The sequence below is a fragment of the Salvelinus alpinus genome, chromosome 10, assembly GCF_045679555.1.
Source record: "Salvelinus alpinus chromosome 10, SLU_Salpinus.1, whole genome shotgun sequence".
Lineage (NCBI taxonomy): Eukaryota > Metazoa > Chordata > Actinopteri > Salmoniformes > Salmonidae > Salvelinus > Salvelinus alpinus.
The window spans coordinates 72,127,826-72,154,214 of NC_092095.1; the positions used below are offsets into that span (position 1 = coordinate 72,127,826).

At 40.5% G+C, this 26,389-nt stretch overlaps 3 protein-coding genes across 5 annotated transcripts in view; 2 read left to right on the forward strand and 1 right to left on the reverse strand.

Moving 5' to 3' along the window:
- Window positions 1-26,389, reverse strand: part of LOC139533043 (zinc finger protein 658B-like) — a 147,595-nt gene that overhangs the window by 77,897 nt on the left and 43,309 nt on the right. The window lies entirely within an intron of this gene.
- On the forward strand, window positions 6,806-24,815 carry LOC139533049 (zinc finger protein 271-like). 3 transcript variants are annotated; one of them, XM_071331257.1, is made up of 4 exons: window positions 6,806-7,022; window positions 7,861-8,109; window positions 15,646-15,819; window positions 16,151-17,162. In XM_071331257.1, the coding sequence occupies exons 2-4, from the start codon at window positions 8,007-8,009 to the stop codon at window positions 16,183-16,185; spliced, it is 312 nt and encodes a 103-aa protein (XP_071187358.1). In that variant the 5' UTR covers window positions 6,806-7,022; window positions 7,861-8,006; the 3' UTR covers window positions 16,186-17,162. The 3 variants fall into 3 exon arrangements, with proteins under 3 accessions (XP_071187358.1, XP_071187356.1, XP_071187359.1); XM_071331255.1 differs by lacking the exon at window positions 16,151-17,162 and adding an exon at window positions 18,322-24,815 and having other exon boundaries at window positions 6,911-7,022; XM_071331258.1 differs by lacking the exons at window positions 6,806-7,022; window positions 7,861-8,109; window positions 16,151-17,162 and adding an exon at window positions 18,325-24,815 and having other exon boundaries at window positions 15,628-15,819.
- LOC139533076 (zinc finger protein 135-like) overlaps window positions 13,454-26,389 on the forward strand; it is a 302,249-nt gene continuing 289,313 nt past the window's right edge. Inside the window, exon 1 of the mRNA XM_071331311.1 lies at window positions 13,454-14,238. The gene's annotated coding sequence lies outside the window, so the exon portion shown is untranslated. The remainder of the gene's footprint in view (window positions 14,239-26,389) is intronic.

Here is a 26,389-nt window from a genome sequence, read left to right on the forward strand (position 1 = left end):
AGGCCCCGGTGCACAACTGAGCAAGAGGACAAGTACATTAGAGGGTCTAGTTTGAGAAACAGACGCCTCACAAGTCCTCAACTGGCAGCCTCATTAAATAGTACCCGCAAACACCAGTCTCAACGTCAACAGTGAAGAGGCGACTCCGGGATGCTGGCCTTCTAGGCAGAGTTCCTCTGTCCAGTGATAATACGCCCAGTCTCGGGAGCTAAGCAGGTTCGGGCCTGGTTAGTACTTGGATGGTACGCTGCCTGGGAATACCAGGTGCAGTAAGCTTTTTTGTCCAGCAGGGTGTACTCTTGTACTATTTAATCAGGGAGCAACCGTCTTTATGTATTACAGTTTCTCTCAATTCTTACAAGCATTTTTTGGAACAATTTTCAAAACAGAGTCCACCAGACACACAACTTTTGCAAAACAGTAAATGCTTTTTGAAAATGTAGTTGTCTTTTTAAAACATAAAAACATTAATAAAAAATATATTATACCGTCAAAAATGCAAATACATTAATCAAAAGAAAATGACTGCCTGCAAAAAGCTGGAAGAACAACTATCAAAATGTGCAGAATTATGGGCAATTACTCTCCTTTTATGCATATTTCACCAAACAATTTCATGCTTGCTAAATAACTACTGGAGGGAAGTGGAGAGCGTGCCTTGAGCTTTGTGGGTTGTGCCCGGCCCGCCCGACATGGTCAAGAGACGCAGAGAGCCTGCAGCAGCACTCTGATGTGAAGAACAGCCCTTACAAAAATGTGCGATTGTAGTACAATGAAGAAAATATAGCATGGTATTTTCGTGGAATGGTAGTGACCAAAAAAACATATGTTTTTTATTGTACTAGAGGCCTAGGAACATAGAAGAAACTGACAGATGTGTCATAATAGCCCGGAAGTAAAGCTGCACTGGGAGACACATTTGAAATGGAATACATTGAATATATGCAGCAGGGTGGAACAATCACAGTAAAACACGATTTAAATGTATTGTTGGAAGGGGTGTGGTCACCATTAATGTAATACATTAAATATATACATCAGATGGTTTTGGGGAGCTATTTCATAGGGTTTTCATGGGTACATTATTTACCCATTTCAATCTTATACCAACCAACCCTATGCTTGGTGTGACTGTTATGGTCAGAGCAGACCATCTGATATGCCCTTAAATATTGTAATATGCAACCTGGAATTAAAATGTAAGAGGACCAGTGCTTCTACAGTGAAACACATCTCACATCTGTGCTGTTTGAGAGAGATGTTGTTAGACTACATTGTATCATTGTTTCCTCTTCTGAGGGCACTGGTGGGGAACAACATAATTTCAATTCACATAGACAATGAGTCTTTCAAGTTTTCACTATACCTGTTTGAATTATCTGTATTGTGATGATGGGGGAAATTGAATTGACAATATACAATGTGGGTTGGTAACTAGGTTTGGCCTCCAGTCAATTTGTTGCTGGCTTGTAGCTAGTCTGCGGGCCAGAACATAATTAGCCTATTAACAAATAGCGTATAGCTGCCCAATTCATAGTCCTACACAGTGTAGGCTACACTACACATTTAACACGTGGTTAGTGGGCTAATCACTTCAATGACCATAACATAAGAATGTTGATCTGATTACAGTGGTAAAATCACCAATATCTGTATTAATAGGCCTACCTGTTCTGTTAAAATATATTAATCGTATTTCTCTCATTTCAAAACAGTGTGTCTTGTTTGCAGTGTGTCAGTTCAATCTGAAATGTCATTATGAATGTAAACATGGTACTTTCAGAAGTAGATGTTCCACCCAAGACATGAGGCTGAAGTCTGACGCAGAAAGGAAGGTAGGCCTAAGGAGTGAACACCCTATGTACTTTAGAGTAGCGATTTTAGCATGTACATATTTTATTATTATTATTTAACCTTTATTTAACTAGAAGGTTCTCATCGACTTCCACAAATCCACAAGGAGTCAGTAGAAACCATATTTGTTTAAGCAAGTCAATCATATCAGCAGTAAATTAGGCAGAATTAACTGTTTCGCTGCCTGACTAGACTCCGGTGGCTAATAGCCAGGTGCAGCGGTGGTAAGGATTCACTCCATGGTGCTGAAAGGAAAGCTCAAGCTTTATGCTGGATTAACAAAAACTTTTTAACAAATGGTTTAATTGAGCTGTTCTTGCCACAATATGGACTTGGCCTTTTACCAAATAGGCCTATATTCTGTATACCACCCCTGCCTTGTCACAACACAACTGATTGGCTCAAACACATTAAGAAGGAAAGAAATTCCACAAATTCACACACGTTAATTGAAATGCATTACAGGTGACTACCTCATGAAGCTGGTTGAGAGAATGCCAAGAGTGTGCAAAGCTGTCATCAAGGCAAAGGGTGGCTACTTTGAATAATCTCAAATATAAAATATATTTTGATTTGTTTAACACTTTTTTTGGTTAATACATTATTCCGTATGTGCTATTTCATAGTTTTGATGTCTTCACGATTATTCTACAATGTAGAAAATAGTAAAAAGAAAGAAAAACGCTTGAATGAGTAGGTGTGTCCATACTGTTGGCTGGTAGTGTATGTATTCATATCAGTAGGTTGTACAATACAAAAGGGGAAAATAACTATTCTAAAAGTGGGTAAGAGATGAAAGCTAAAAAGGGGCGTGTCATCCTCCACTCACTATCAGTTAGAAACTACAGACTCATTTCATATAACTTAAAAAAATTAAAAATAACTGTGTTTTATTAGGTACCAAATTCCAGAGACAATATTTCCCATTCAATTCAAGAATTACCCACTATCTATCTATTGGATAATGGAACCAGAGAGAAAGCTTGTGTTACCTTTCTCTACACCATTACAGTATTCATTTCAACAGACCTTTTCCATGGCCCTTTGTTAGAGTTCAATATATACCCAAGACTATATAGAGGGTCAGGATGTTATAGTGCCCAGTTGATTATGTAAATAGTATTGTAGAACTCTGGTGGTGATGTTCCATTTGAGGGTGAGTCATTGATATGAATGTTCAGAGTGAAAGAGCTGTGAACTCTCCTGTGATGGCCCACGTCTACCGCAACCTTTCCTATTGTGTTAGTAAGCACCACAGCATTTTAGGCAGCCATTGTTCAACATGTTTTCATACACTGCAGTAACAATGGGAGGGGATGTGGCCTACACAGGGGAGGATCAGGAGGTTGATCTCAGACTTCTATTTAGGACTGGGATTCTATCCAGAGTTGACAGATTAACAGTGAGGACAAACCCAGCCTGCCTCTCTCCTTCCACACTGAGTCCAAACCTACAGTCACTGGATTCTGATTGTGACAGTGGAGTCTAGTTTGCACTGCAGGATCCAGAGATGACATCAGTAGACAGGTTTCCATTGACCTATGTTTATTTGACTATTTTTTATTATTTTAAATCTGGAAAACATTGAAGAACCACAGTGCAGTGATGTGAAGGTGTAAGAATGGTGCTGCGAAGATCAGGTATTTGTATTCATTAGGGATCCCTATTAACTGCTGCCAAGGTGATATAAACAGTGTTATATAAAGGTGGTATAAAAGGTGTTATATCTCCAGTTTAATAAAGGTGTTATATAAAGGTGTTATATCTCCAGTTTAATAAAGGTGTTATATTAAGGTGGTATAAAAGGTGTTATATCGAGATTAATAAAGGTGGTATATAAAGGTGTTATGTCGAGTTTAATAAAGGTGTTATATAAAGGTGTTATATCTGGAGTTTAATAAAGGTGTAATATAAATGTGTTATATCTGGAGTTTAATAAAGGTGTTATATAAAGGTGGTATAAAAGGTGTTATAGCTGGAGTTTAATAAATGTGTTATATCTGGAGTTGAATAAAGGTGTTATATAAAGGTGGTATAAAATGTGTTTTTCTGGAGTTTGATAAAGGTGGTATATAAAGGTGGTATGAAGGAAAAAGGAAACCACACACTGCTCTTGATAGTATCACTGATATTTAATAAGCTTACATATCGGCCTCACGGCCTTCGTCAGAGCTTTTGTGAATTTTTGGAAATTAGCACCCTTATGTAGACCTAGCCCCACCCACATCCGTTCCACACATCGAAAGGGGTTGGAGGCAAAGGAAAAACAAATAAGTGCTACCAAATATAACAATATGCATTCCATAAATATTACAGAAGTGTATAAATAAGACGTATTAAACACGTCTGTAAAACCACAATGAGGACATAGTAAGTTTTCATTAATCATTGGGCACATCGTACGAAAAACATCAGAGTAATCTTCAATAGGCACATAATTCATGTTCAAATTCACAACATAACATACATAGGCATTTCATCATTAAGTCCTTCAGGAACTAATGTCTGGAGGGTGAAAATCCAAATAAATGATATTATTACGTGTTCCACCAGCCATGTTATTTACATTATTAAATGTCCATGTGGGCTCTGCTATGTCGGTAAAACCTCCCGCTCTCTCAAACAGAGAATTAGTGAACATAAAAGTTAAATCAGGAGAAACGACAAGGATTATCCAGTCGCAGTACATTTTAATGACATTTCTACCTTTAGATTTTGGGGCATAGAGAAAGTTTAGATATCAGACAGGGGAGGTGATATTAATAATACTTTAGGTGTTATATCTGGAGTTTAATAAATGTGGTATAAAAGGTGTTATAGCTGGAGTTTAATAAAGGTGTTATATAAAGGTGGTATAAGCGGAAGATTCCTGGAGTGGTTTGTATTTGTGTATTTATTAGGGATCCCCATTAGTTACTCTTCCTGGGATCCAAACACACTAAAGCATCCACATGGCATATAAAACAACAGATAAAACAGTGAACTTTGTTTGTATTGAATTTTCTAAAGATAAAACAGTACATCATATAACATCCCTACACCACCACATCTCCAAAACACAAAATGTTCAATACCACCATGCAACAATATCACAATGTGTGCGTATGCATGTGTCTGTACCTTTGTGTGTGTCTCTTCACAGTCCCCGTTGTTCCATAAGGTGGTATTTCTACCTGCTTTTTAAATCTGATTCTACTGCTGGCATCAGTTACCTGATGTGGAATAGAGTTCCATGTAGTCATGACTCTATGTAGTACTGTGCACCTGCCATAGTCTGTTCTGGACTTGGGGACTGTGAAGAGACCTCTGGTGGCATGTCTTGTGGGGTATGCATGGGTTTCCGAGCTATGTGCTTGTATTTTAAACAGACAGCTCGGTACATTCAGCTTGTCAACAGCTCTTAAAAAAACAAGTAATAATGAAGTCAATCTCTCTTCCACTTTCAGCCGTGAGAGATTGACATGCATGTCATTAATGTTAGCTCTCCGTGTACTTTTAAGGGCCAGCCGTGCTGCCCTGTTCTGAGCCAACTGCAATTTTCCCAAGTCCCTCTTTGTGTCACCTGACCACACTACTGAACAGTAGTCTAGGTGTGATAAAACTAGGGACCTGCCTTGTTGATAGTGTTGTTAAGAAGGCAGAGCAGCGCTTTATTATGGACAGACTTCTCCCCATCTTAGCTACTGTTGTATCAATATGTTTTGACCATCACAGTTTACAACCCAGGGTTACTCCAAGCAGTTTAGTCACCTCAACTTGCTCAATTTCCACATTATTCAAATCGAGACATAGTTGAGCCACATACGTTTTTCCAGCAGCAGACTATGATCGATAATGTCAAAAGCTGCACTGAAGTCTAACAAGACAGCCCCCACAATCATTTTATCATCAATTTCTCTCAGCCAATCATCAGTCATTTGTGTAAGTGTTGAGTGTCGAGTGTACTTCTCAAACATAATTTTTTTCAGAAGTTTGTTGACAGGCTGATTGGTCGGCTATTTGAGCCAATAAAGGGGGCTTTACTATTCTTTGGTAGCAGAATGACTTTAGCTTCCCTCCAGGCACACACTTTCTAGTAGGCTTAAATTGAAGATGTGGCAATAACATCTGCTATTATCCTCAGTAATTTTCCATCTACATTTTTTTAAACCTTTATTTGATGAGGGAAGTCAGTTAAGAACAAATTCTTATTTACAATCACAGCCTATTGGGGTCATTGTAGGTTAACTGCCCTGTTCAGAACAACAGATTTTTTACCTTGTCAGCTCAGGGATTTGATCCAGCAACCTTCCAGTTACTGTCCCAAAGCTCTAACCACTAGGCTACCTGCTGCCCCTAGATTGTCAGACCCCGGGGCTTCTCATTGTTGAAAGACAACAATCATTTTTTCCATCTCTACGGAATTCAAAAGTACATTTCTTGTCTTTCATAATTTGGTCAGATATACTTGGATGTGTAGTGTCAGCGTTTGTTGCTGGCATGTCATCCCTAAGTTTGTTTATCTTGGCAATATCAGTGGGTTTTGTGATAAATGAGCCATCTGATTCAATGTATGAAGGAGCCGAGTTGGCTTTTTTTTCTCAGAATTTTGTTTAATGTGCTCCAAAGCTTTTTACTATAATTCTTTATATAATTTCTCGTTGTTTCATAGTATAGTTTATTTTTATTTAGTTTAGTCACATGATTTCTTAATTTGCAGTACATTTGCCAATCAGTTGGGCTGCCAGACTTATTTGCCATACCTTTTGCCTCATCCCTCTCAACCCATACAATTTTTCAATTCCTCATCAATCCAAGGAGATTTAACAGCTTTTACAGTCATTTCCTTAATAGGTGCGTGCTTATTAGTAACTGGAATAATCAATTTCATAAATGTGTCAAGTCCAGTGTCTGGTTGCTCCACAGACCAGAAAACATTCTAGAAATAGCATTACACAATCAACATCTTGATCAACTCTATGCAAAGGAGATGTGTCCTGCAGGAGGCTAGGACCCCCTTCTCATGTAATGAGGTAGGGCCTTCCCAAGGATCCCGGAATGCACGGACGGTGTTAGTGGAAGAACAGGAAGTTCCGAGCAGGCGCCCACCATTTTTCAGTATAAAGAAAGCGCCAGAACGGTGCGGTCTCGAAGATAACATTCGTGTCTGTTTCTATTTATTACTACAGGTATGTAATAGCAGGTTTAAACTTTCTAAAGAATATATTTACTTGAGATTTCTGAATTCGTTTGGCAAGTTATTTATTTTTGTGTAAAATTCACGAGCTGGTAAAATGGCGGCACAACTCGGTCTGCGTCAACGGACTTTTTTTATTTTTTTTATTGCAACAATAATAACAATATTACACATCAATACAGGGACATTCCTGTGAATACAATGAAAAAAAGTCCAGGCAGTGAGAGTGCAGCAGAGAGAGACTATTTCACGGTTGCACTACTGTTTTGAAGCTGAATGTAATGATTATCAATTTTCTACATGTGTAGTAATATTCAGACACATTCAGTTGTTTCTATCTTTATCTATAAATGTTACTATGGTGTGAACAGACATACTATTGGTTTTGATTGAAATAATACAGTGAAGACGAGGTTATTAAGGAAAATAGTGCATAGTACTGCCTAAAACAAACCGCAACCTTGTACTAAATGGTTTTTGAGTCATTTATGCGAATTCAGGAAATCTACTATAGATTAAGTGCATTTAAATTGTGTAGCCTGATTTAAAGTGTATACTTTGTCTAATGTGAATTAATTAATGTTTTGTCAATGTTTAGCTACCAGATCTATTGAAATGAGATCAGTGCTTGACTTCAACAGGAGCTCACCAGAGCTGAGTACCGGCACCTCAAATGTCTACTGTTTGAGCTCATGTTCCTCTTATAGAAAATTAGCTCAACAGTATTGTGGCGCTCCTGCACCTAAATATAAACAATATTTTTAGAGAATAAATAAAGTGCCTGAACTGTCAAGACTAACTTTTGTGTCCGTTTCTCAATGTTACTACAGACCGACTCAGATTAAGTCTGAGGCCGGTAACATCAACAGTGAGGACAGACCCAGCCTGCCTTTCTCCTTCCACGCTGAGTCCAAACCTACAGTCACTGGGTCCTGATTGTGACAGTGGAGCCCAGTTTACTCTGCAGGATCCAGAGATGGCATCAGTGAAGCTGGAAGACTGCAGTCAAACACTGGAGCTGAATGTCAACATTAAAGATGAAGAAGAGGAGGAGACGATTGGGACATCTGTTTCTCATGGTAAGAGCAGGTTGTATCTAACTAAGTTTGTTGTTCGTTCCAACTTCCCACTGTGCATGAAAAGTTGCTGTATAACTGTTTCATGATGAACTGTTAAAATTAAGCTGTAGATGTTATTTCATGCTACTGACACTTGCATGGTTTGACACCAGTATTGCCAGCATTTGTTTTATTCACTGGGCTATCTGGAGTGATCACTAAATAATTGAAGTAGTGTTTTAAATGAGCCCGTGGAGTTACTAACCCTTGTGATAGTGAGTGGAGGATGACACTCCCCATCTTACCCACTTTTAGAATAGATTTATTCCCCTTTTGTATTGCACAGCCTTTTTTTATGAATATATACAGTGCATTCGGAAAGTATTCAGACCCCTTGGCTTTTTCCACATTTTGTTACGTTATAGCCTTATTCTAAAATGGATTAAATAAGATAAAAAATTATCATCGATGTTCTTCACAAAGGAAACAGGTTTTTTAGAAATGTTTGTACATGTAAAATACCTTATTTACATAAGTATTCAGACCCTTTGCTATGAGACTCGACATTGAGCTCAGGTGCATCCTGTTTCCATTGATCATCCTTGAGATGTTTCTACAACTTGATTGAGAGTCCACCTGTGGTAAATTACATTTATTGGACATGATTTAGAAAGGTACACACCTGTCTATATAAGGTCCCACATTTGACAGCGCATGTCAGAGTAAAAACCAAGCCATGAGGTCGAAGGAATTGTCCGTAGAGCTCCATGAAAGGATTATGTCGAGGCACAGATCTGGGGAAGGGTACCAAAACATGTCCAAATAAAAAGTGTAATATGCAGTCGCAGATAAAGCACATACCTCTAAGAAAAAGAGCCAATAAAAATAGATGATTTACAGTTCCAATGCCTCTACAATATCACTGGTTTGCAAAAACTCACAAAACAGATCCCAAATATTATGAAACTCTGGGGCTTTCTTTTTCACTATATAAGTACAATTTTCAAGAGCCAGACTTGACGTGAATTATTTTAACCAATGACCAAGTGAGGGGGAACTGACATACTTCCAGTGGAGAGCAATTGAAAGTCTAGCTTGTAATAGACTGAGGTCAACCATTTTCTTTTCTCTCCTATGTAAAGAGATATTCTCTGGGTAAAGATTTAGGAGGCATAGTTTAGGGATTAGTGGTATTGGGGTAGAGGTCATCTCAGCACATTCCTCCAGGCAATGATACAAGGTGCCTAAATGTGTGTTACATTTAACACACAGGTCTGGGGTATTGGGGTCAAATTTGTGTGGCTTAACAAGGGTGATACATGTTCTCATTATCCAATTGTATTGCAACAATCTCAGGTGGGTGTTTATTGTCTGTATCTAAGCTCTAGACTAGAGGATATCATACACTGTACATATCCAGAAGTGGACCAAGAAGTTTGTCCTTAAATATCTTCTAAATATCTATTGGGAGCCCATATGGACCTGCCTCTTTACCTCCCTTCGTATTGAAAATAGCATCAGATATTTCAGCACCATCCAATTTAGTGTCTTCTGAAATAGAGGGAACATCAAGAACTGATTAGTTCTGAGGAGATTCAGAGTTGTAAAATGTATAATTTGCCCCATAATATTTGCTTTGAAAGCCTCCCATCTGGTACTTGCTGACATTTGGTCAGTGTTCAGTGTAAAATAAACATCTATATACACTCCAACGTAATGTAAGAAGTCTGGGTCCTGTAACCATCTGGGACGCAAACACCATCTAGAGGATCCTTTTACTAGTTTTGTATCCCTATAGAATAATGACACCGGGGAACAGTCACTCAGAACAATACTGTCACATCCACTTCCTGCTACATTGGGAAGCAATGAGCAAGAAACTAAAAAGTAGTCTATAGGAGAATATGATTTAAATGTTGACGAGTAACATGAATACTCCCTTTTACTTGGGTTCTGAGTCCTCCAAGGGTCACATAGATTTAAGTCCTTAATGAAATGCTGTAATTTCTTTCTACTCTGCGAGTGGGAAGTGTCTAACTAGAGGAGCGATCTAGAGGAGGATCAAGAGTGTAATTAAAACATATCTAAAATATGTTTAGTAACCAGAAGGAACGCTGGAATATTTTGTAGTGAGAAAAATATGTAAAGATCTGTTGGAACAAACAAACAAATCTATCCTAACAGTAAAACACTGAACCACATTCTACTGTTCTCCCTAACCGAGACACCCAACTCTTCCTCTACCACCTCTCCCTAATCGTAGAGTGTAGCCTGGTGGACGACTGATCCATTAAAGGGAGCAGTCTTACCTAAGCGATGCTAAACAAAACAAAGTGTCTCCTGCCTTCTCTCTGCCATTACTCCATTACTCTCGGCCATTTTTGTGGTTGGTAAGTACAGGTGAATATATTGATAAAAGTCATCCTGTCCTAGAGAGATTTACACGCTTATCAAAACGTCACGCCAGGGTAAGCCTACATGAAACACAGCCCTTATTTTAAGTGTTTCTAAAATCCTCTATGGGGAAAAATGAATGGTGGGGAAATGATTGGAACCATTTCCCTGTTTGACTGCTAGGTTTTATGGGTATTATGATTCATACTGTCGTACTCTATTGGTATGCAGCTACCCGAAGCTGGTGTTGTGTGGATGAGCTGAGACGTGGTAAAAAAAGTGGAGTGGGGGATTGTACAAGCCTTCTGGAAGATCTGATGAAGAAGATGGTGGACCAGAAAATAAGGAGAGAAGTGGAATATGTTTTGAGTGAATATGGAATGGAGGATCACACAGAGCCTTTAGAAGAGCAACAGGAGGGAAGTGAACGTGACAAGAGGATGAATTAACTGCGATGGCCAGTGCAGTGATGACCCCCGAGAAGGAGCTGAGGGTAGAGGGAAGTTGAGTTGGTGAAGGTAACTTGGAGTGGACTCATAATGATTTCTCATATATCCAGAGGGAGCGGGCGCTCCGGATTTCACGATTGGGGACAAGAATTGTGACTGGAATTGCTCTCTGGAACAGGGCGGCATTGAAAGGAGTGATAATGGGATTAGGTTTAAGTGTTAAGGAGGAGCAGTTGAAATGGAAGATTCCAGGTGTCTGTGATGCCCGTCTTTAGGTGAGAGAAAACATTGTCATGTGGAGTTTTGATGCAGAGTCTCTGCCAGATAAGGTCATGGTAGGAAGTGTCAGTTATCCCGTGAGCGCTTTTGTTTCCGTAAATACTACAGTGTCTACGGGTTAATGGGCCTGTTGTAGGAGTGAGATGCCTAGATTAGAGGTCGACCGATTATGATTTTTCAACACCGATACCGATTATTGGAGGGCCAAAAAAAGCCGATACCGATTAGTCGGCCTATTTTATTTTTTATTTGTAATAATGACAATTACAACAATACTGAATGAACACTTATTTTAACTTAATATAATACATCAATAAAATCAATTTAGCCTCAAATAAATAATGAAACATGTTCAATTTGGTTTAAATAATGCAAAAGCAGAAGAAAGTAAAAGTGCAATATGTGCCATGTAAAAAAGCTAACGTTTAAGTTCCTTGCTTAGAACATGAGAACATATGAAAGCTGGTGGTTCCTTTTAACATGAGTCTTCAATATTCCCATGTAAGAAGTTTTAGGTTGTAGTTATTATAGGAATTATAGGACTATTTCTCTCTCTACCATTTGTATTTCATTAACCTTTGACTATTGGATGTTCTTTAGTATTGCCAGTGTAACAGTATAACTTCCATCCCTCTCCTCGCTCCTACCTGGGCTCGAACCAGGAACACAACGACAACAGCCACCCTCGAAGCAGCGTTACCCATGCAGAGCAAGGGGAATAACCATTTCACATCGGTTACACCAGCCTAATCTCGGGAGTTGATTGGCTTGAAGCACAGCGAAGAGCTTCTTGCAAAACGCAGGAAAGTGCTGTTTGAATGAATGCTTACTAGCCTGCTGCTGCCTACCACCGCTCAGTCAGACTGCTCTATCAAATCATAGACTTAGTTATAACATAATAACGCACAGAAATACGAGCCTTAGGTCATTAATATGGTCGAATCCGGAAACTATCATCTCGAAAACAAGACGTTTGTTCTTTCAGTGAAATACGGAACCGTTCCGTATTTTATCTAACGGGTGGCATCCATAAGTCTAAATATTCCTGTTACATTGCACAACCTTCAATGTTATGTCATAATTACGTACAAATATGGCAAATTAGGCGGCCCAAACTGTTGCATATACACTGACTCTGCGTGCAATGAACGCAAGAGAAGTGACACAATTTCACCTGGTTAATATTGCCTGCTAACCTGGACTTCTTTTAGCTAAATATGCAGGTTTAAAAATATATACTTCTGTGTATTGATTTTAAGAAAGGCATTGATGTTTATGGTTAGGTACACATTGGAGCAACGATACGCACCGCATCGATTATATGCAACGCAGGACACGCTAGATAAACTAGTAATATCATCAACCATGTGTAGTTAACTGGTGGTTATGATTGATTGATTGTTTTTTATAAGATAAGTTTAATGCTAGCATTAAACTTAACTTGGCTTCTACTGCATTTGCGTAACAGGCAGGCTCCTCGTGGAGTGCAATGTAATCAGGTGGTTAGAGCGTTGGACTAGTTAACTGTAAGGTTGCAAGATTGAATCCCCCGAGCTGACAAGGTCAAAATCTGTCGTTCGGCCCCTGAACGAGGAAGTGAACCCACCGTTCCTAGGCCATCACTGAAAATAAGAATGTGTTCTTAACTGACTTGCCTAGTTAAATAAAGATTAAATAAAGGTTTTTTTTCCTTTGTTTTTTCCGGCCAAATCGGTGTCCAAAAATACAGATTTCCGATTGTTATGAAAACTTGAAATCGGCCCTAATTAATCGGCCATTCCGATTAATCGATCGACTTCTAGCCTAGATGTGAGAAGTGTGCAGGAGGGCATGAGATGAAGGAATGTGTGGTATCGTGGAGAAAGTTCTGTGTTAGTTGTGGGGTAACCAATGGGGCTGGAGATATGAGGTGTCAGGTGAGAGAAAGGCAGATTGAGGTTGCCAGGGTTACAGTAGTACAGAAAGTGTATTATGGTGAAGCAGTGAAGAGAGTGGTAGAGGAAGATGGGTACAGGGTGAGGGATCTTGAGAGGATTCCTGTGAGTAGTGCATAATTGTACAGCATAAATTGAAAACTTATTTCTCTCAAATTTTGTAGATAAAGTTGTTTACATCCCTTTTAGTGAGCTTTTCTCCTTTGCCAAGATAATCCATCCACCTGCCAGGTGTGGCATATCAATAAGCTGATTAAATAGCATGATCATCATTACACAGGTGCAGGACAAGAGTAGCTGAGTAGGTGATCCCTTATAAATACAAAAATGCCACTCTAAAATGTGCTGTTTTGTCACACAACACAATGCCCCAGATGTCTCAAGTTTTGAGGGGGCATGCAATTGGCAAGCTGACTGCAGGAATTTCCACCAGAGCTGTTGCCAGATAATTTAATGTTAATTTCTCTACCATAAACCGCCTCCAACATTGTTTTAGAGAATTTGGCAGTATGCCCAACCAGCCTCATCTGCAGAGCACCGTGTATGGCGTTGGTTGTGTGGTTTGCTGATGTCAATGTTGTGAACAGAGTGCCCCATGGTGGTATCAGGGTTATGGTATGGGCAGGCATAAGCTACAGAATACCAACACAATTGCATTTAACGATGGCAATTTGAATGCACAGAGAAACCATGACAAGATCCGGAGGGCCGTTGTTCTGCCATTCATCTGTTGTCATCACCTCATGTTTCAGCATGACAACGCACAGCCCCATATCGCAAGGATCTGTACACAATTGAAAATTCTTCCATGACCTGCATACTCAGACATGTCAACCTTTGAGCATGTTTGGGATTGACGTATACGACAGCTTGTTCCAGTTCCCACCAATATTCTGGAATTTCACACAGCCTTTGAAGATGAGCGGGACAACATTCCACATTCCAAAATCAACATCCTCACGAATTCTATGCAAAGGAGATGTGTCCCGGAGGAGGCAGAGGCAGCTACCCACTTCTCCAGTGCTTAATTTGTCATTTGGGAGGTGCTGGAACCAAAAGTGAGCCCGAGAGGTGGTGACCTGGGGTTCTCTGAGGTACCAGAACACATTAAATAAAATACCTTTATAATAAAGCATTGCATGCATTATCATGGCTTTAGCGTACTGGCAAAGAGCAGTGGTGTGGAGCCGCTTGCAGAAGTTGCACACATGGAGTACATTTATTGTAGCCTGGAGTCCTGGAAAAATGTGGCCTTTTGTAAACGGATTCTATTAAATTCTACATCATTTTAGATGACTGGAGACTTTCTGAAAATCTTTTTTAATACCTCACAAATGACAGGCTACTTTGACACTGACAAACTGAGAATCTGAGGTCAATAAAAACGACCTTGTCTCTAATCCATCAATGGCTTAGGCCAGGTGTGAGGAGAAACACATTGTACAACCATATTTGGTAGTGAGTGGAAACGCTAAGCGGATGCTTCACATTTATTTATCCGGTGAAATATCTGTCTCATTGTTCTATCTGTGGCTGCACTGTGGTAGTGGGGGAACAGGAAGTTCCAGGCAGGCACGCACCATTCTTCAGTATAAAGAAAGCGCTGAAACTTTGCAGTCTGTTGCTGTATTACTACAGGAATGTAATAGCAGGCTTTCAACTTTCTACAATTGAAAGAACATGTCATACCATGCTAGGTAACATCCGTTAAGGTATTATCACGCTTGGTAAAGGTTTGATGTTTTATTTTTGAGTCAAACCGAGTGATTGTGATCAACTATTTTACAAGTCACACAGCTAGAAGCTTTTGGTTTGTCTGAATGGGTGTTCATCATTTCCTCAAGGTAATTTAATAAAGAATACATTTATTTGAGATTTCTGAGTTAATGTTTAGCATGTTATTGGTTTTGTGTAAAATTCATGAGCTGGTAAATGGCTGCGCCCACTCAGTCTGCGTCAACGGACTTCAGTGCGGGTGCATCAGAGAGAGACTCGCAAAACGTAACCTCGTACTATATGGTTTTGTGCATTTATGTGAATTTGTGAAGTCTACTGTAGGTTAAGTGCATTATGTTGTGCAGACTAATTTAAAGAGTCTAATTTGGATGAATTACTGTTGTCAATGCTTAGCTACCTGATCTATTGAAATGAGATCAGTGCTTGACTTGGACAGGAGCTCACCGGAGCTGAGTACCGTCACCTCAAATGTCTACTGTTTGAGCTCATGTTCCTCTTTTATAGAATATTAGCTCAACAGTATTGTGGAGCTGCTGCACCTAAATATAAACAGTTCCAACACCTATTTCAGTCCAAGTTAAGCACTGAATTAGATAATTGAACAACAATAAATAATATATTTTTAGAGAATAAAGAAAGTTCTGGAACTGTCAAGACAATAACTTGTCTGTTTTTCATTGTTACTACAGGCCGACTCAGATTAAGTCTGAGGCCGGTAATATCAACAGTGAGGACAAACCCAGCCTGCCTCTCTCCTTCCATAGGGAGTCCAAACCTACAGTCACTGGGTCCTGATTGTGACAGTGGAGCCCAGTTTGCACTGCAGGATCCAGAGATGGCATCAGTGAAGCTGGAAGACTGCAGTCAAACACTGGAGCTGAATGCCAACATTAAAGATGAAGAAGAGGAGGAAAAGATTGGGAAATCTGTTTCTCATGGTAAGCACAGGTTCTGTCTAAGTGTGTTCATGCTACTCAGACTTGCATGGTTTGACACCAGCATTGCCAACATTTGTTTAATTCACTGGGCGATCTGGAGTGTTCAGAGAGTAGACTAAAGAAGTGAAGTAGACAAACTCCCAGTGTTTAAAAATTCTATGAAATTAGTCTGTGTTGTTACTAACCCTTGTGATAGTGAGTGGAGGATGATATGAAGTGAGTCTGTGTAGTTACTAACCCTTGTGATAGTGAGTAGAGGATGACACGCCCCTTTTTAGCTTTCAACTCTTACCCACTTTTAGAGTCGTTTAACTCCCCTTTTGTGTTGTAGAGCCTACTGGTATGAATACATATGTCACCCGGTAAGCCAGAAGAGGACTGGCCACCCTTTTGAGCCTGGTTCCTCTACGTTTCTTCCAAGGTTCCTGCTTTCTAGGGAGTGTTTCATAGCCACTGTGCTTCTACATCTGCACTGCTTGCTCTTTTGTGATTTTAGGCTGGATTTCTGTAAAGCACTTTTTCAACTGCTGATGTTTTAAGGGCTTTGTCAAATAAATTTGATTGACATGTACAGTACCAGTCAAAAGTTTGGACACCTACTCATTCAAAGGTTTTTCTTTCTTTCTACATTGTAGAATAATAGTGAAGACATCAAAACGATGAAATAACACATAGGGAATCATGTAGTAAACAAAAAAATGTGTTAAACAAATCAAAATAGATTTGAGATTCTTCAAAGTAGCCACCCTTTGCCTTGATGACAGCTTTGCACTCTTGGCATTCTCTCAACCAGCTTCATGAGGTAGTCACCCGGAATGCATTTAAATTAACAGGTGTGCCTTAAGTTAATTTGTGGAATATCTTACCTTAATGCCAAACAGTTGTGTTGTGACAAGGTAGTTAGGGGTGGTATACAGAAGAGAGCCCTGTTTGGTAAAATACCAAGTCCATATTATGGCAAGAATAGTTCAAATAAGCAAAGAGAAATGACATTCCATCATTGACTGAGCTTCAGGTCTTAAAGTAATCCGGAACATTTCAAGAACTTTGACAGTTTCTTCAAGTGCAGTCGCAAAAACCATCAAGCGCTATGATGACACTGGCTATCATGAGGACCGCCACAGGAAAGGAAGACCCAGAGTTACCTCTGCTGCAGGGGATAAGTTAATTAGAGTTACCAGCCTCAAATTGCAGCCAAAATAAATGCTTCAGAGTTCAAGTAACAGACACATCAACATCAACTGTTCAGAGGAGACTGTGAATCAGGCCTTCATGGTCGGATTGATGCAAAGAACCCAATACTAAAGGACACCAATAAGAAGAGACTTGCTTGGGCCAAGAAACATGAGCAATGGACATGAGACCAGTGGAAATCTGTCATTTGGTGTGATGAGTCCAAATTTGAGATTTTTGATTCCAACCGCTGTGTCTTTGTGAGACGCAGAGTAGTAGGTGAACGGATCATCTCTGCATGTGTGCTTCCCACTGTGAAGCATGGAGGAGGAGGTGTGATGGTGTGGGCGTGCTTTGCTGGTGACAGTGTCTGTGATTTGTTTAGAATGGCACACTTAACCAGCATGGCTACCACAGCATTCTGCAGCGATATGCCATCCCATCTGGTATGGGCTTAGTGGGACTATCATTTGTTTTTCAACAGGACAATGACCCAAAACACCCCTCCAGGATATGTAAGAGCTATTTGACCAAGAATGCGAGTGATGGAGTGCTGCATCAGATGACCTGGCCTCCACAATCCCTGGACCTCAACCCAATTGAGATGGCTTGGGATGAGTTGGACCGCAGATTTTTGCTTTTAACCGCCGTGTCTTTGTGAGACGCAGAGTAGGTGACCGGATGATCTCTGCTTGTGTATTTCCTACCATGAAGCATGGAGGAAGTGTGATGTTGTGGCGGTGCTTTGCTGGTGACACTGTCTGATTTATTTAGAATTCAAGGCACACATAACCAGCATGGCTACCACAGCATTCTGCAGCGATACGCCATTCCATTTGTTTTTCAACAAGACAATAACCCAACACACCCCCAGGCTGTGTAAGGGCTATATGACCAAGAAGGAGAGTGATGGAGTGCTGCATCAGATGACCTGGCCTCCAAAATCACCAGACCTTAACCCAATTGAGATGGTTTGGGATGAGTTGGATCGCAGAGTGAAGGAAAAGCAGACAACAATTGCTCAGCAAATGTGGAAAGTCCTGTTGGAAAAGCTGTTGGAAAAGCATTCCAGGTGAAGCTAGTTGAGAGAATGCCAAGAGTGTGCAAAGCTGTCAAGGCAAAATACAAGATATTTTGATTCGTTTAACAAATTATTTTGGTTACATGAATCCATATGTGTTATTTCATAGTTTTGATGTCTTCACTATTATTATTCAATGTAGAAAATAGCAAAAATAAAGAAAAACCCTTGAATGAGTAGGTGTGTCCACACTTTTGACTGGTACTGTATATTACACCAACTGACTGGTTCTTCTGATGTTCACACAGGAGATCATGTTGAGACATTCTCTACATCCAGAGAGCAACAGCAGGAAGATCACAGAGCTAAGAGGTCTTACCACTGCCCACATTGTGAGGAGATTTTCCCAATTCTATCAAAGCTAAGAATACACCTAAGAATACACACAGGAGAGAATCCGTATTCCTGTACTGACTGTGGGAAGAATTTCACAACATCAAAGGCTATAACAATTCATCAGAGAGTACACACAGGAGAGAAGCCTTACTCCTGCTCTGACTGTGGAAATAGTTTCTCTCGACGGGGCGACCTAAAAACACACGAACGTATACATACAGGAGAGAAGCCTTACTCCTGCTCTAATTGTGTAAAATGCTACACAACATCAGGTGAGCTAAAAGTTCATCAGAGAACACACACAGGAGAGAAGCCATACTCCTGCTCTGACTGTAGGGCGAGGTTCTCTCAACTGAGCCACCTAAAACAGCATGAACGTATACACACAGGAGAGAAGCCTTACTCCTGCTCTGACTGTGTAAAATGCTTCACAACATCATCTGAGCTAAAAGTTCATCAGAGAACACACACAGGAGAGAAGCCTTACTTCTGCTCTGACTGTAGGGCGAGTTTCTCTCAACTGGGAAACTTAAAACAACATGAACGTGTACACACGGGAGAGAAGCCTTACTCTTGCTCTGATTGTGGAAAGAGTTTTTCTCGACGGGGCCACTTTAAAACACATGAGCATATACATACAGGAGATAAGCCTTACTCCTGCTCTGAATGTGGAAAAAGTTTTTCTCGACTGGGCGATCTAAAAATACATGAACGTATACATACAGGAGAGAAGCCTTACTCCTGCTTTAATTGTGTAAAATGCTTCACAACATCAGGTGAGCTAAAAGTTCATCAGAGAACACACACAGGAGAGAAGCCATACTCCTGCTCTGACTGTAGGGCGAGGTTCTCTCAACTGAGCCACCTAAAACAGCACGAACGTATACACACAGGAGAGAAGCCTTACTCCTGCTCTGTCTGTAGGAAGAGTTTCTCTCAATCGAGCCACCTAAAACAGCATGAACGTATACACACAGGAGAGAAGTCTTACTCCTGCTCTGACTGTGGAAAATGCTTCACAACATCATCTGAGCTTAAAGTTCATCAGAGAACACACACAGGAGAGAAGCCTTACTTCTGCTCTGACTGTGGGGTGAGTTTCTCTCAACTGGGAAACTTAAAACAACATGAACGTATACACACAGGAGAGAAGCCTTACTCCTGCTCTGACTGTGGGGTGAGTTTCTCTCAACCGTGCAACCTAAAAAATCATAAACGTATACACACAGGAGAGAAGCCTTACTCCTGCTCTGACTGTAGAAAGAGTTTCTCTCAACTGGGCCACTTAAAAAGACACCAAGTTATACATAAAGGAGAGTAGCCTTACTACTGCACTGACTGTGGAAACGGTTTTAAATCATCAGCTGAGCTAAACGGTCATCAGAGAACACACACAGGAGAGAAGCCTTTCTTCTGCTCTTACTGTGGCAAGAGCTTCTCCCGATTGGGCAATGTAAAAACACACCAAAGGCTACACACTTGAGAGAAGCCTCATCAGTTCTCTCAGACCAGCTGAGATTAGTCACTCCACTTAATTCTTCTCATAAAATAATTGGCAACGTTGAATTGGATCAAATGAAGAACGTGTAGACCACTTTTAGTCCTATGCATTTTGTCAGTTTTGCTACTACCAGCAGCACTGCACCTGTCGATGACACAAGTTGTTCTGCTTCCACGAGCACATCCAATGCTAGCATCAGTAATTCTATGTTTGTTGTAAGCCCAGCTAGCATGGACACTGACAGTTGTGAATCTGATGCAGCCGAAGAGCTACTGCCCCTTTACCTGGGAAAGCACCGAACAACAGACCGGGAGGTTGGACCTTCGAAGAGGTGCAAATATGAGAACTACATTGATTTGGGGTTCACTTATATTGGGAATAGTGCCTTTCCTCAGCCACAGTGTGTTACATCTCACAACTCGATGAGTCCTTCACTCTTGCGCAAACATTTAGAAAAAAAACATGCCAATTTGAAAAATAAGCCACAAGTTTTTTGAGCGAGAATTAAGACGACTTTAAAGTAGTAAGACATCTATAAAAGCAACAGATGCCATTAATAAGAAGGGGCTAGAAGCATCTTATACGGTGAGCTACCGAGTGGCTAGAACAGGCAAGCACCATACTATTGTGGAGGACTTCATTCTTCCTGCCTCTGCGGATATGGCTGGGGCAAAGGCCAAAAAAACGATACCGTTTCACGACGCATCGGTGACATGGCAAGAGATGTTTTGATACAATTACTGCTTCGCATATACAAGCCAGTGAATTCTATGCATTACAGCTGGATGAGTCAACAGACGTGGCGGGCCTGGCACAGCTCCTGGTATATGTCCGTTACTTTTTTGGGGGGTCAATTAAGGAAGACATCCTCTTCTGCAAACCAGGACAACCGGAGATGGTATTTTTAAAGTACTGGACAGCTTTGTGACATCAAATGGACTTTGGTGGTCAAGATGTGTTGGTATCTGTACTGATGGCGCAAAAGCCATGACAGGGAGACATAGTGGAGTGGTAACGCTGGTGCAAGCAGTTGCTCTCGACGCTACTTGGGTACACTGCAGCATCCACCGAGAGGCTCTTGCTACCAAGGGGATGCCTGACAGCTTGAAAGATGTTTTGGACACTACAGTGAAAATGGTTAACTTTGTTAAAGCAAGGCCCCTGAACTCTCGTGCATTTTCTGCACTATGCAATGATATGGGCAGCGACATACAGAAGTGCGCTGGTTATCAAGGGGCAAAGTATTGACACGTTTTTTTGAATTGAGAGACGTGCTTAAAGTTTTTTTTTACTGACCATAATTTTCACTTGTCTGACTGCTTGCATGATGAGTTCCTCACACGACTGGCCTATCTGGGTGATGTTTTTTTCTCGCCTGAATGAGCTGAATCTAGAATTACAGGGACTCTCCGCAGCAATATTCAATGTGCGGTACAAAATTGAGGCTATGATTTAAGAAGTTAGAGCTCTTCTCTGTCTGCATTAACAAGGACAACACACGGGTCTTTCCATCATTGTATGATATTTTTTGGTGTGATAATGACCCTAAGCTTATGGACAATGTCAGATGTGATTTTGCCAAGCACCTGTGTGAGTCGGATGCGCAATTACACAGGTACTTTCCCGAAACGGATGACACAAACAGCTGGATTCGTTATCCCTTTCATGCCCTGCCTCCAGTCCACTTACCGATATCTGATCAGGAGAGCTTCATCAAAATTGCAAAAAGCAGATCTGTGGAAATGGAATTTAATCAGAAGCCACTGCCAGATTTCTGGATTGGGCTGCGCTCAGAGTATCCTGCCTTGGCAAATTGCGCTGTTAAGACACTGATGCCCTTTGCAACCAAGTACTTATGTGTGAGTGAATTCTCGACCCTCACTAGCATAAAAACTAAATACAGGTACAGACTGTGTGTGGAAAATGATTTAAGACTGAGACTCTCCAATACAAACCAACATTGCTATGTGCGTCCTCTCAAGCACACCCTTCTTATTAACCTGTGGTGAGTTATTCATTAACCTTTTCAATTAACAAGTAAGGTTTTATATGTAAAATGGTTAAATAAAGAGCAAAATGTAATATTATTTGTGCCCTGGTCCTATAAGAGCTCTTTGTCACTTCCCACAAGCCGGGTTGTGACGACAACTCACACTAATTTCTTATGTTTAATAAATGTATCGTATAGTGTGTGTGTGTGGCTTACAATATTTGAGAGTGCGCTGACCCTGGTGCTAGAGGGGGTACGCAGCTGGAGGTTGAATGTTTGAAGGGTTACGGGACTATAAACATTTTGAGAACCGCTGGTCTAGATGATCCCAGTTCCTGCTGTGTCATGCTGATGGGAAGACTAGGGTATGGAGAAAACCATGAGTACATGCATCCATGCCGTGTGGGGTGTGCATTGCGGGCTGGTGGTGATGGTGTGGGGTGAGTTTTCAGGGCACACAATGGGCCCCTTGATAAAAGTGGAGCCACATTTGAATGCCACAGGATGTCTAAACATCATTGCCAATCAGGTGCATCCCTTTATGGCAGCAATGTATCCAGCTGCAAATCAATTTTTTTCAGCAGGATTATGCCCCATGACACAAGGCTTGTCCAGGGATGGTTCCACGAACATAAGTGAATTCAGCTTACTGCAGTGGCCTGCCATGTCACCAGATCTCGATCCAATTGAGCATCTGTGGGAGGAGATGGAACGAGCTATTCGGAGTAGATATCCACTCCCAGCCAACCCGACACAACTGTGGGAAGCATTGGAGTCATCATGGCCCGGCATCCCTGTGGGTTTCTTTCGACACCATGTAGAGTCCATGGCCTGACGAATTGAGGCTGTTCTGAGGACAAAGGGAATAGCAACTCAATATTAGGAAGGTGTTCCTAATGTTTTGTACAATCAGTGCAAAAGGAAAGTATTCAGACCCCTGGACTTTTTCCACATTTTGTTATGTTACAGCCTTAAAATAAAATGTATTAAATTAAATTAATAAAAAATCATCAATCTACACACAATAGCCCATAATGACAAATTGAAAACAGTTTTTTAGATTTTTTTGGCAAATAATAAATTAGTATTCATACCATTTGCTATGAGACTTGAAATTGTTCTCAGGTGCATCCTGTTTCCATCAAGTATCCTTGTGATGTTTCAACAACTTGATTGGAGTCCACTTGGTAAATTCAATTCAAACATGCACACACCTGTCTATATAAGGTCCCACATTTGACAGTGCATGTCAGAGCATGGTGGTGGCAGCATCATGCTGTGGGTATGTTTTTCAACGGCAGGGACTGGGAGACTAGTCAGGATCGAGGGACAGTTGAACGGAGCAAAGTACAGAGAGATTCTTGATGAGATTCTGCTATTGAGTGCTCAGGACCTGTTGACTAACTGTTGAAGTTAATTGATATAATGTTTGTACAATAATTTGTTCTGGGCAACATATTCTCTTATGTATAATTTTAAATGAAACAAACTTTTAAATGAAATAGTGTCTATATATAAACCAAATTTGATCACATTCACATTCTCACAAACAAATGGCCTACACTGTGTATATGCAATTGTTGACATCCGATGGTCATTCTTATAGTGGGTTGCAAAATGTTGAACCCACCAGAGGTGGACTGTCATGACTGGCCTGTGAGGATCAGGTTATAGTGGATCACGGTTATACAGAGAGATCTCTCCCTCCCGAAGACGGGGAGAAGTATAGAGGGATTGATGGGGGGGGTTATGACCTCACACCCATCGTAAGGCAACAGCCCAACTCCAATCTGTTCTCTAATGTGAGAGACTGGAATGTCTGTTTGCCTTAGGAAGAGGTTACAGCCCAAAACTACAGAACATCAAATAAATGGACTTTGAGACATGTATATTTGATTAGCCAAATGGTGGAAACAATGATGGATGGAATATGAAAATGTATGTACATTTTATGATGTTATTAGAAGTTGAGGATGTTATAATGAAAACATTAACTTGAAGAGTTTTCATAATGTATATGTGATGTTTACATACTTTGTGTAGAAAATATCCAGATGAAAGAGAATGTTTTGGTGATGATAAGACTGATTTTAGTTGTCCAAACGAGATCATAGAAAATCCTAATACCTTGTAACTAGCTACGCCCCAGGGAACCCAGAGAGTGTGTCATAAAGATGGAAACGCCCCTTTCTACTCTAGGGTATAAAACATGAATTAAGAATTTACATATCAGACTAAGTTGACCACACGCTTCAGCCGAGGTCTACAACTAGTCGTGACCCCAAAACGCAACACGAGTTTGAAGACAAAGTAAATCTCTGAACAATCAAGTTTATAGTGGAGTAGCTATTCTTAGTACTGTATCTAGGAAGTTGAATTTAAGCAGGACCATCCGGCTATTCTTTTCAAGTCACCAGTTGTCTACGCGGCCCTCTTACCCACGCCGGGAGCATCGACACGGCTGATTAGCCTCCTCAGAAGCCCACTCTCACAGAACGAGTGCAAGGAAACTGACAACTAAGAGAAAGGACATTGTGACATCGTTTGGACAATCAGAGACTTGCACCTGAAGATGAAAAACAAGGCGTTAGCCAAACCTTTCCCACTAAGTGGAACTCGACCCACAAAGGGATACCCAACGGAGACCTTCAACACGTAAATACATGCATTACACTTTTTACCCATAACAGGGGCAGTTCAGGGCAAGGTGTTAGGGCTGAAACTAAGCATCGTTTACAAATGTATTCAAGTGTTGAATTTCTCTCTTTCTCTCTCTCTAGGTAAATCTCCATCTTGTGTTGGTCCACTAGGGACCTGTTGCCATTGTATGAAGTTCTAACCAATAACCTTGACTGTTTGTGTATATGTATCTTATGTTATCATTTAGCTTGTTAGTAAATAAATAATCAACTCAATTTGTGTGGTACGGAATGATTAGTGAGACCCGGGTTTGTGCAGATTTACGAATTATGCGATGTTCAGAATGAGACTGAGGAAATTAATTAATTGTTGACTGCTATGAAATCGATATATTCTTTGAGTTAATTCGGGAAACGGTAACTCATTAAGCAACATTTTCCTGTGGCTGCTCCAGGTTACTGAGTTAATTTGTTACAGGATTAATTTAATCACATAATAATAAGCAGTTAATTATTCAATAAATAGAATATCATCACATTAACGATAACGTCACATTGATGCCCCCCTGCAAGGATAAACTAGGCCTCACTGTTGAATTCAGTCCATAGGAATTGTGTAGCAAGTTACTCATACTCCAATCGCGCTATAGGCAGGATTATTGTTGAGAGTGGCGTGTGTGTGGTTTTTCTTTTTCACCCAGATACTAGTGTAGCGAGATTGACTTGTGTTGTATATCTGACACAAATCAGTGTGTAGGGGATTTACTGAATGCTACGAGCTAGGGCATATGTACCAGCCGATGCAGGCATTCTGAGAAAAATACTAGTTGGGCCCAATGTAGTGTTATTTCTGTCTATCGCATTCAGGAGCGAGTAGACTTGGTCATAATTAATTTCTCGAGCGTGGACATAGAGCCAGCCGATGAAAATTTGAGTAGATATTGGCTTGACCAAGCTAGTAATTATCTCTGTCTCACGTTTTCATTGGTGCGAGTAGACCAACGGTGTATTTGTGTTTTCTGCGCGTTCCGGTTAATCGCTGAAAGGTTGAACGTGAGACGTCACTTAGTAAATCTGTTCTCTTGTTGGAGGGGACATTTGTTGTGCTGGAAAGTAAGATTCCGCACAAGTGAAGATAAGCATTGCACCAAATGCTAAGCTAACAAGGGGGAGCAGCCATTTTTGTTTTCCCCGTTGTTCAAAATGAGATCCCGCGCCGTGCGGGAATCCCATGTGATTACAGTGTGTGCTATCATTGACCTCTGGTGGTGAAGAATTGCCAGTAATTGTTTTTAAATAATTAATAATCGAAAATATGTGTAATAATCTATTGAGCTCACAAGCAACGAAATAATCTATTATTATGGTGGGGGATTATAATACGGTTTTAAGTACCTCAATGGATCGTAAAGGAAATCATTCTACAAACTATCACCCTCAAGCGCTTAAGGAGATTACAAAGATCATGGATACATTAGAACTAGTGGATATATGAAGGTTGAAAAACCCTGACTTAGTGAGTTATACATGGAGGAGGCTTAATCAAGCTAGCCGTCTTGATTACTTCCTAGTCTTGTTCTTGCTGGCATCAAAAGTATTAATAGGAGACCGAATCCGATCGGACCACCATCCAATATAGCCAACAAATTGACATCCAATATAGCTCTTACAGAATTCCCACATGGACGGGGATATTGGAAATTTAATCAAAGCCTATTGGATGACAATTTGTTCTTAACTAAGACAAAATAATTCATAATTTAATTTTTTTCTGTACAACATAGGTACAGCAGATATCCGTATTGTATGGGACACTTTCAAATGTACTTTTAGGGGCCATTCAATAGAAT

Bases quoted from the DNA above. Each gene is read 5' to 3' on its own strand.
- LOC139533049 (XM_071331255.1), top strand. From the start codon at position 8,007: ATGGCATCAGTGAAGCTGGAAGACTGCAGTCAAACACTGGAGCTGAAT. The intron at 8,110-15,645 runs GTAAGAGCAGGT...CTCCTTCCATAG, and splicing joins TGGGACATCTGTTTCTCATG to GGAGTCCAAACCTACAGTCA. The intron at 15,820-18,321 runs GTAAGCACAGGT...ATGTTCACACAG, and splicing joins TGGGAAATCTGTTTCTCATG to GAGATCATGTTGAGACATTC.